The 11,118-nt window shown below is 46.0% G+C and overlaps 1 protein-coding gene across 1 annotated transcript; it reads left to right on the top strand.

Moving 5' to 3' along the window:
- Positions 1-1,678: 1,678 nt before the first annotated feature.
- On the top strand, positions 1,679-7,236 carry GJC3 (gap junction protein gamma 3). Its single transcript, XM_082644778.1, has 2 exons — positions 1,679-1,777; positions 5,755-7,236. Exon 2 carries the CDS (start codon positions 5,756-5,758, stop codon positions 6,578-6,580), a length of 825 nt encoding a protein of 274 aa, XP_082500904.1. The 5' UTR covers positions 1,679-1,777; position 5,755; the 3' UTR covers positions 6,581-7,236.
- The last annotated feature ends 3,882 nt before the right edge of the window (positions 7,237-11,118 follow it).

The following is an 11,118-nucleotide window of genomic DNA, read 5'->3' as shown; positions in this document are numbered from 1 at the left end:
TCCTCGGCATGTGGGATCTTCCCAGACCAGGGCTCGAGCCCATGTCCCCTGCATTGGCAGGTGGATTCTTAACCACTGCGCCACCAGGGAAGTCCCGGTAACCCAGTCTTGAACTAAGGCACCTTCTTAATTCATGGGACAGAAATCTGTGCAACCAGTAGAATGATAAGATGTGCTCAATGAAGGAGAAGTTGTCAGTGATGACACCTAAGTTTTTGCTTGGAATCCAGGGTTGATGGCATAGCTAGTCATTAAGATGGAGAAAATGCCAGCAGAGGATTTTTATTTTCTTGAGGGTATGAAATTATAGTGGATTTACCATCAAAAGGTCTTTAAGGGCTGGTAATTTGAAATATGATGAAGCTAGGAGTATAGTAGTGTTTAGGGGTTTGCTATCTGCAGCCAGATTGCTTTTTCAGATCCCATCTCCTTTACTCACTAGCTGGTCAACCTTTTACAAGTTATTTAACTTCTCTATTCTTCATTTCTCTCCTCTGTACGAGGGCAGTAACAGTATTTACTTCATAAGGTTGTTATGAAGTGTGAATTAATAACCATTTAGCACTTAGAATATCCATCATTTATTAAACAACTAAATAAATGTTGGTGTAACAAGATATTGGAAATTTGGACTGGGATTTCAAGATGGAATATTTTAGAAAACACAACACATGTGACATTCTAAAGTGATTTGTTAGTCTAAAATACAGTATTTCAAAGGAAAACCAAATAAATAAGTTATGTCACTCGAACGCTACACCCATGTCTAAGTTGTATAAAATGGCAGAGTTGTTGGAAATTAGAGGGAGAGAGGATTAACTCTGGAGGGAAGCTGCCTTGGAAAGAGACGTGCTGTTAATTCTCCCCAAGGGAAAGGGGTGAGGGTGCTGCCTCCTGTATCTCATGCCTAGTGAGAGGGGCTCCATTGTGTTGATTCCCGACTGATAAATCAAAAAGGCAGGAGATAGGATATCCAGCAGATGAATGGAAGGAGATGTGGCTGTGTTGGAAATGGCCTGTATGCCCAGAGTTTCTTGGCCCTAAGGATGCATCCATATTTCCTGTGTACCAGATGTGAACAGGAAAGAGCCAGTGAGAGGTTTCTATGTCTAGCTGAGTAGTATCCCCTGGAGGAGTGAACAGGCTTCAAAGGTAAAAAATCATCCATTTGGCAAACTGTCAAAAAGATCAAATCACTTAAAAGATGAAGACTATTGAGCTGGACTTGAACTTCTCTATAACAATGTGAAATGCTAGAAAATAGTGGAATGATGCTCCAGATCTCCACAGGGGCAGTATCTGGAACTCAGGTGGTGCAATTTTCCCTGGGCCTGGCGGAGAGGGGCTGGGCTCCCTGAGTTGCAGAGAGCCCGTTTCTCCCAGCCAAGAAGAGAGGATGTCCAGAGATAAATGTATGAAATTCTACCTGTTGTTGCCTGCAAGCCCCTATATTGAAAACATGCCAAAGCCTTTGCCCCCTTTTCAGATGATCTGAAAATCCCCATTTCAGTTCACTTAGAAGACAGAGCCCTCACCCTCGACAACAGAGGGTTATTCTCCAGAGCCCATTCTTTAGCAGCTGGGCTGCCTGCCCCTCTGGCTGCAATTCTTTGACCCTGCGCTAAGGCTGCCAGGAAAGACGAGGGGCGGGGGAAGGAGTGGGTGGAGGCATGGAGGCAGGGCCTGGGGGAGAGCTGGGACCCTGCGGGCTCCAGCCTGAGGGCTCTTACCTCTGCCTCTTTCCCCGGCTGTTGGTGCTTCTGCTCGAAGCTGCCAGGTGAGTGCCAGGGCAGAGCAAAGCTGGGCTGGCACAGGGCCTGGGGTAGTGGTTGTGGGGACCACCTGGGGCTCTGGGCTGTGCATCTGCAACTCTAATGCACACGCCCACGGCCTGGGGATTATTATTAAAATTCAGACTTGACTTGCTAAGCCTGGGATGTGGCCTGAGGTTCTGCACCCCTGGTGATGACAGAGCTGCTGCACCATGGACCGCACTTTAGTAAAAGATCTGGAATGTTTTCTAGGCCAGGTGGGGTGAGCTGGAAGCAGGGAGCTGCTCTAGTGCTGGCCTCAGTGGACATCCTTCCTTCATGCCTTAACTCTCTGAGGTGGATTCTGCCGCCCATAGTATCCTGAAATTTTTCTCCCAAAGAACAAGAGATGCTTAGAAAAATTCTTAACAAAACTGTTATGGAATTTAAAAAAATCTGTTTACGTATTTGAAAATCCCCTCAAACTCTGGGTTTTCCTCCTTCTCCCAACTCTTGAGCTCATAGGAACTGCTTCTAAAATCTTGACAGGGCTCAGATACTGCCAGCCCCCTCCCGAATAAATTGATTTGCAAACTATTTCTCCCCTTGGAGAAACAGAGTGGTCCCTTGAGCTTTCTCAACAATGCTGAGCCCTCAGCTCCCTAGGTCTCGAAGTTTAGCCTGGGGTCTCTGGCCCCCTGTGGGCAAAGCTGCAGACGTGTTTGTGGGAGGAGGATGCGGGTCTCAGAGAACGAGAGGGGTGGGCTGGAGATGGCTGGAACAGATGGGGAGACCACAGGGTTCCAGGAAAGCAGGGGAGGAGGGAGGACAGACAGCTGTGTTTGAGCTTCGGTTTATAGGAAACTCCCTTTGGTCTGCAGACTTGGGGAGATGGAGCAGGATATTTATTGTCTGCTCCCTCCAGGAGGCCCTGGAATGTGTGTTGAATAAGCATTGTTTTGGTTATAACAGCCACGGGGCAAAGGGCAGGAAGGGTGCTCCAAACCAAGGGATCTCAAGCAAGCCCTCTTGTCCTGCTTCTGTTCTCTCCCTTCCAAACCCCCAAAGCTCTGTGGTGAGCCCTGGAGACCTCAGCTCGGTTCTGAGAGCCTCTCAGAGGACATCTGGGTGTCTGGCTACAGGTCTGGGGTGGGCACGGGAAAGAAGAACCAGAGAGAGGGCTTCAGGAAGCTACTCAAACTCCCGACACTTGGAATATGTCAGGGCTGCTCTGTGTTAAATTCCAGGTCTGCTGGGGATGTGCTGGCAACATGTGTAGACAATGCTGGGCCTGCACTTGGAAATGAGACGAGGCGGAGAGCTTGATTTGAGAATTTACCAAGTTAGCATTTAGTCTGGTGACTCGCCAGGAGGGCCAGGGCAGAAACCCCCAGAGCCCAGGGCTCTCCCCCAACCCCAAGTGCTGGGACCCTTTGAACTTATGAGGTGGGAGAGGCTGCAGGCATCCTCACAGGAGGATGTACAACCAGCATGGAAATGGGCTGATTATCATGCCCTACAAAAGCCCTCTGAGATGCTCTGGTGCAGACATCTTGCTTTACAGAGCTGGCAACTGAAGCCAAGAGTGGAGAGGTGATGGACCAGTGCTACCCTAAAGCAGTGGTTCTCAACCAGGGGTGATTTTGACCCCAGGGGACACTTAGCAGTATCTGGAGACAGTTGTGGGTGGGAGGGGAGAAGTGTGCTACTGGCATCTAGTGGACAGAGGCCAGGAATGCTGCTAAACATCTTACAAAGCATGGGACAGCACCCCTGCTACCCCTAAACAAAAATTATCAGTCCCCAAGCATCAACAGTGCCAAGGTTGAGAAACCCAGGACCAGCCTTGAAACTTGCTGTGGAGCTGTTTTCACCAAACAAAACTGAAACATTTATGGAGAAACCACTTCTTTCCTAGACACTTCACTAAGTGCTTTCTCACCAATACGTAAGCTAGTGACTTTGTTTTACTGTTGTCTTGATTTCCAAGTTAGAAACAGATTTTGTTCCTTATCTATTTACCTTTTATTATTTTCAATTATTCATCTTCTTCCTTTGAATTCTGGAAGAATTATCCAATGTGCTTTTTAGCATCCTGATCTAATTTCCCCCAGAATCTGTCTTATTGCCTTCAAAGATCAAGCTGATGATCTATCTCCTACTCTATTTATAGTGGGTGTACACATGTAAAGATCCATTTACTCTCATTTTTGAGGAGTCTTAGGGATGAGAAGGGATAAATCTTTATCTTCAATATGCCATCTTTAATCATGGGACCAATTCTGCATCTTTCTAGAGACTGGAAATAAATTTCTTCTAAAAATTTTAACCCAATTTTATAGAAAAGAATTTTCAGCAGCCTGATATACTTCTAAGTTTTCACAGTCTATGAAGGAAGAAGAAAGACAGGGACTGAGGGGCAGGCAGAGGTTCAGACTCTGATTCTTAGTGGCTCAAACAGGGTTTCTCACAGTTGGTGGATGGTGACATAATTCTCTGGTCAACTGAGGCCCTTAGAACTGTCCCTTGGAAGCATCTCAATCCATCTCTTTTGACTGCACAAAAGTGACCGTTCGGCCTAAGTTTTGGCACGTGGTCCATTCTTATCTATAGTTTATAACACTAATACTCATTTAAGATTGTTTTGTGCATCTCTCTGGGTATTATAATTGGGAAGCTGACGTGAGATAAATTAGGCCTGTCTCACTTGCTGCCATGTTAACTTAGAAATTCAGGTTATTATTATTAGACTTAACAGGAAGAAACCGAAGCAAGTTCAAGGTCAGAGCAGATACAAGGATGGTCTGAATTACAGCAAAGATAATTAGGGGGTCAAATTCTTGAAGAAGCTGGAAGGAGTGACCCAGGGACACAGACTTGAAAGGGAGGGAAACCTTGGACAAGTGGAAAGACACTTCTTTCTCTGAGATGCTACAGCAGGACGTGACTGTGAAGATTCGAGAAGAAGGAGCTTCAGGGTTTCACACTAACAAGTCTATTTTCTCTGGAATAAGAGCTTTGCATGGTCTTCTGAGAGTGAGGGGAACCAGGTATGTAAGAGTTTGGGCTGAAGGGGGAGGGTTAGAAAGAGAAGCTTGGCGTTGAGGAGGGCTGCTGAGGAGGACAGAGAAGAAGATGGCAAACTGGGCTTGTAGCATGACGGCATTTTGTCCAGAGAACAGAAGAATTTCTGAAGCCTGTCCTCGACCATGGTCACCTCTCACCACGAGGGAGATGTAAACCCAAGGAGCAATGACGAAGCAGAGTTGAATTTTGATCCAGTCACCTCTGGCTTTGGCCCAAACACCATTATGTTTAACCAGTAGATTCTGCTGGGTTTTCTTCAAAGTATTCTCCTCTCCTAAGCTGGTTAGGTCTGAAGAACATCAGACTAGAGCAAGCCTTGACATTCACTCTGTTCACTGGATCCCCATCGAGCCCCTTAACCTAACTTCACTTCAGTCTCTGGGGGCCAGACTGACACACCTGTGAGCACCTGGGGGCCTGAAGCCAGAGAAAGGCAGACAGGCAAGGCAATGCACACCCCTCCCAGGGGCAGCACTGATTGCATTCAGGTGACACTGACAGTAGCACCAGACCTAGCAGCCATCACCTAGGGAAGCAATGGTTTTCAGAGGACTCAGGTCTCTGACTATTTAGCCTTTGGGAAGCAGAAGCAGGAGGGAGGGAAAGAGAGAGACAAAGACTGACCCTGGCCTCCCCGCAGGCTGAGAGTTCCTCTCCCCTCCAGCAGTACAGGAGGGGGGACAGAAGAGAAAGCCACACCCACACTCACTCACTATTAATATTCTACATAGATGATTCCGTTAACTATAAAGAGGTGCCCTCAGGTCATGGTATTTGATCAGCCAGGTCCTGGGAGAGGAGCAAGGAAGCCTGCCTTAGTCACCGTTGGATTGGGAGTGAAGAGCTGGCCTGGCACTTCTCCCACAGGACAGTGAGCATTACACCTACACTCACCACTGTCCTCTCTCCCTGACAGGATGTGTGGCAGGTTCCTGAGGCGGCTGGTGGTGGAGGAGAGCCGGCACTCCACCCCCGTGGGGCGCCTCCTGCTTCCTGTGCTCCTGGGGTTCCGCCTCGTGCTGCTGGCCGCCAGTGGGACAGGGGTCTACGGCGACGAGCAGAGCGAGTTCGTGTGTCACACGCAGCAGCTGGGCTGCAAGGCCGCCTGCTACGATGCCTTCCATCCTCTCTCCCCGCTGCGCTTCTGGGCCTTCCAGGTCACCCTGGTGGCTGTACCCAGTGCCCTCTACATGGGTTTCACTCTGTATCATGTGATCTGGCACTGGCAGGAATCTGAAAAGGTGAAGAAGGAAGAGGAGACCCTGATCCGCCAAGGGGAGAAAAGCAGAGATGCCTTGGGGCCTGGAAGCCCCAGGGTGCTCTGGGCCTATGTGGCACAGCTGGGGGTGCGACTAGCCCTTGAAGGGGCAGCCTTGGGGGGGCAGTACCATCTGTATGGGTTCAAGATGCCCAGCTCCTTTGCGTGTCGTCGAGAGCCTTGCCTTGGTAGTATAAGCTGTAATCTGTCTCGCCCCTCTGAGAAGACCATCTTCCTGAAGACCATGTTTGGGGTCACTGGGCTCTGTCTCTTGTTCACGCTTTTGGAGCTTGTGCTCCTGGGCCTGGGGAGATGGTGGAAGATCTGGAAGCACAAATCTCCCTCTTCTAATTACTTCCCAACTTCAGAGAGCGCCCAAGGACACAAGGAACCGACTGATAACTTCCCAGTGGTAGAAACAAAAGAACGGTTTGGAGAAGCAGGTGAGAGGGGCACTGATGTCCCTCTTTCTACCTGTCCCTGATGTATGGGTCCTGATGATCCCCCATGGCAAGTCCCTCACCCTCTGGGAAGTACAGCTCCCACACGTTACAAAGTAGAAAACCAGGTTCTACGCAGATGTGTCCTAACCACTCATCCCACCCCATCACCCAGCTGCATCCCCATCAACTGGATGGCTCCTTCCAATGAACCAGGACCCAAGTGCTCAGTTGATTGTACCTCCTGCCCTTCCATTTAGGTCTCTTCCCACTTAGGAAAAGTCTCAGCTTCTGCTTGATCCTCTGCTTTGCAGAATTATGAAGACACCTGGCTCACCTCTGAAGGAAACCCTATGACTGGATCTTCATCCGAACATCCAGTGAGTGGGGTGTTTATCTCCATGGTAAATTAAAGGCTGTTGGAGCATATCCAAGAGCCTTGGGGGGCCACAGTGTCTGAAGCTTTTCCTTGGAGATCTCCTGCTTGTGCCTTCTCACCAGAATTCCCTGGTGTCAGCATCACAATTTTCATGGGCTTGGTTCCAGAGTCAGCCAGCAGAAACCTCCATAAAACCTCCATAAAACCGTGCCTCTCTGTCCTGCACAATAAATATTGACCACTGTTGCTGGCACTCCTGTTGCTGAGGACAATCCTCTTTCCCGTCTCAATGAGTTTACTCCTCTTTCCTGCTGTCCACATTCTCTGCTCCCCCCACCTTTAAAATCTTGTAACCTATAAATGCACCCAGGCCTGCAACATACGTCATATTCAGAAACTCTGGCTTTCCAAGCATATGTAACCCAGGGTCCTTTAATATATAGATTCAATGTATTCAAACACTCAGCCACACTCTTCTGGAAGATTTCTGTGAATTCAGAGTCTTACATACCCTGGACCACTGACAGATCTGATTTCTGCTCAATCCTCATTCTCTGCTTTGTACGTTGCAGTTGCTCCATTGTTTCATATGGGGGGGGAGGGGCCAAGTCGTTACTTTTTAAACTCATACTTCTCAGTATCACACAGAAAAGACAGCAAGTTTTATTGCTGATTCAGGGCTAACAGTAAGGGACATTTATATCACAGTGGGATTCAGCAGATGATCTAATGCTGAATATCGGGCTTCTCTTCCTTGAGTCTCTCAGTCATTTCTGTCCAAAAGCATCCCAGCCTCCCACCTTTTCTGCAGAAACACTTCCCTTCTCAGTTCTTCCTCACCCTCAAATTCTCAACAAAGAGCAGTTTCCAGGTTTGGTTGTCTCCTCTGAATCTCAAATGATCCCCAAGTAAATTAGGAAGGCTCATTCCTAAGGAAAGATACTTGATTCCCCAAAGACACTTTGGCAACAACTAGCAAAGTAACAGTTTTCTTTCTGCTACACAGTGTTTCATAAAGAATCCTGTATCTAGCATAGCCAGAGCCCAGCCAAGTGACCAAGGACAGAAAAAAAACCCAAATGTCATCATTCTGAACTCCTCCTTGATAGTGTCCCTTTTAAAATAGCTTTATCTTTTAATTAATTAATTTTAAATATTTATTTATTTATAGCTGCGTTGGGTCTTCGTTGCTGTGCGCAGGCTTTCTTTAGTTGCGGCGAGCGGGGTCTCCTCTTTGCTGTGGTGTGCGGGCTTCTCATTACGGTGGCTTCTCTTGTTGCGGAGCACGGGCTCTAGGAATGCGGGCTTCAGTAGTTGTGGCCCACGGGCTCTAAAGCACAGGCTCAGTAGTTGTGGCGCATGGGCTTAGTTGCTCCGTGGCATGTGAGATCTTCCCAGACCAAGGCTCGAACCCGTGTCCCCTGCATTGGCAGGCGGATTCTTAACCACTGCGCCACCAGGGAAGTCCCTAAAATAGCTTTATTGACATATGGTTCACACACCCTATAATTCACCCATTAAAAGTATATAATTCAATGGCTTTTAATAAATTTATTTATTTATGGCTGTGCTGGGTCTTTGTTGCTGCACGCGGACTTTCTCTAGTTGTGGCGAGCAGGGGGTACTCTTTGTTGTGCGCAGACTTCTCATTGCAGTGTCTCTTGTTGTGGAGCGCGGGCTCTAGGCACGCGCGCTTCAGTAGTTGTGGCACGCGGGCTCTAGAGCGCAGGCTCTGTAGTTGTGGCACACGGGCTTAGTTGCTCCGTGGCATGTGGGATCTTCCCGGGCCAGGGCTCGAACCCATGTCCCCTGCACTGGCAGGTGGATTCTTAACCACTGCGCCACCAGGGAAGCCCTCAATGGCTTTTAGTATAGTCAGAGTTGTGTATCCATTAACACAATTTTAGAAAATTTTCAGCAATTCAAAAAGAAACCCTATAGTACTTAGCTGTTACCTGCAAATCCCCAAGCCCCCAAACATAAGCAACCAGTAATCTACTTTCTGTCTCTACAGATTTTCCTAGGCTGGGCTTTTCATAAAAATGGAATCATACAGTATGTGGTCTTTTGTGACTGGCTTCTTTCACTTAGCATCATGTTATCAAGGTTCATCCATGTTGTAGCATGTATTAGTACCTCATTCCTTTTATGATTATTATTTCATTGTATGGCTATACCACATTTTATTTACTAATTTTTCAGATGGACATTTGGATTGTTTCCACTTTGGGGCTATTATGAATAATGGTGCTACGAACATTCATGTACTAGTTTTTGTTTATGTTTTCAGTTCTCTTGGGTAAATACCTAGGAGTGAAATTGCTGGGGCATATGGTAACACTTTACTAACTTTTTGAGGAACTGCCAACCTTTTTCCCACAGCAGCTATACTATTTACTATTTCACAGTCCCAGCAGCAATGTACAAATGGATTCCAATTTAATCTGCATCCTTGCCAACACTTGGTATTTTGTTTTTATTTTTCTGTTTGATTTTTAAATTCTAGTCATCTTAGTGGGTGAAGTGATATTTCATTATGGTTTTGATTTGCATTTCTCTAATGACTAATGATGTTGAGCATCTTTTCATGTGCTTATTGGCCATTTGTATAGCTTCTTTGGGGAAATGTCTACCCAAATCTTTGTCCATTTTAAAATTGGGTTGTTTGTATTTTTATTGTTGAGTTCTTCATATATTCTGGATACTAGATCCTTATCAGATTTAAGGATCTGATATTCCAAATATTTTCTCCCATTCAGTGGATGGTCTTTCACTTTATTGAGTGTCCTTTGATGCACAAAAGGTTTTAATTTTGATGAAATCCAGTTTATCAATTTTTTCTTTTGTTGCTTATGATTTTGGTGTTATAGTTAAGAAACCATTGCCCAATCCATGACTATGAAGATTAGACCTATGTTTCCTTCTAAAAATTTTATAGTTTTAGCTTTACATTTAGGTCTTTGATTTTGAATTAATTTTTGTGTATGGTATGAGATAAGGGTCCAACTTCATTCTTTTGCATGGAGATACCCAGTTGTCCCAGCACCATTTGCTGAAAAGCCTATTTTCCCTACATATAATGGTTTTGGCACCGTTGTTGAAAATCAATTGCTTGTAGATGTATGGCATTGTTTTTGTACTCTCAATTCGATTCCATTGATCTACATGTCTATCCTTATAGCAGTACCATGTTTTGATTACTGCAGCTTTGTAATAACGTTTGAAATTGGGAAGTGTGAGTACTCCTAGTTTGTTCTTCTTTTTCAAGATTGTTTGGCCAATTGGGATCCCCTGAAATTCCATATGAATTCCATATGAATAAAATTGTAAATCAGGGAGCCTCAATATTTTCAGTAAAGAAGGATGTTCATTTCAGGAGTATGGCAGGATTGAAGACACAAAGACATTAAGGAGATACAGTTCAGTACAAAGGCAGACATACAGATACATAGACACTCACACCACAGATACTCATGGCAAACATCAGTAACTGATAAGAGCACCTCATTCTGCTTGGTCCATATTTAAGACGCAGATTCCTTCTCTCTCTCTCTCTCTCTTTTTTTTTTTTTTCTCTTTTGGCCGCACCATGTGGCTTGTGAGACATGGGATCTTAGTTCCCCCAACCAGGGGCCAGGGGTCGAACCCAGGTCCTCTGCAGTGGTAGCACGGAGTCCTAACCACTGGACTGCCAGGGAATGCCCTCAGATTCCTTCTCAAGATAGTATTCCAATTTACTAGGGAAACACAGCTATCTGTTGTAAACATTTAAAGACATTCTGTGGAACTTTCACCAAAACCCCAAAATAGTGATCGCAGGAACCCCCTTTCCAAATCATTTAATCATATATTCAGTGACCACTTACAGAGCATATTACAGGAAAGGTGGTATCTGATTTTGGGACACAGGAAGAATTAAAAATTTCTTTCATAAGAAAAGGAATAGAGGAAAGAATAAAAAACCAAGCACCTCAGAAACACAAGCTCAAAAATCCATTGACGAGGAGCAGATAATTCCCTGAAACAGGCAAGCACACTGTTTGTTGAAAACCTCAATGGATGTGCCTAGGGATAGCAAAACGGTTGCCGCCTTCAAGTTGGGTACCAAAAGGCAATGCATCTGTGCTTCTGAATCTTAACTTGAAACACCTGATTTCCTTCCCACCACTCTCCCGGTCCTATCAGGTTTTTCACAATGTCCTC

Source organism: Mesoplodon mirus (genome assembly GCF_964341445.2).
Source record: "Mesoplodon mirus genome assembly, chromosome: 15".
NCBI classification, from domain to species: domain Eukaryota; kingdom Metazoa; phylum Chordata; class Mammalia; order Artiodactyla; family Ziphiidae; genus Mesoplodon; species Mesoplodon mirus.
Note: the sequence above shows the minus strand (reverse complement) of the source record. Positions and strands in the feature narration are given on the sequence as shown.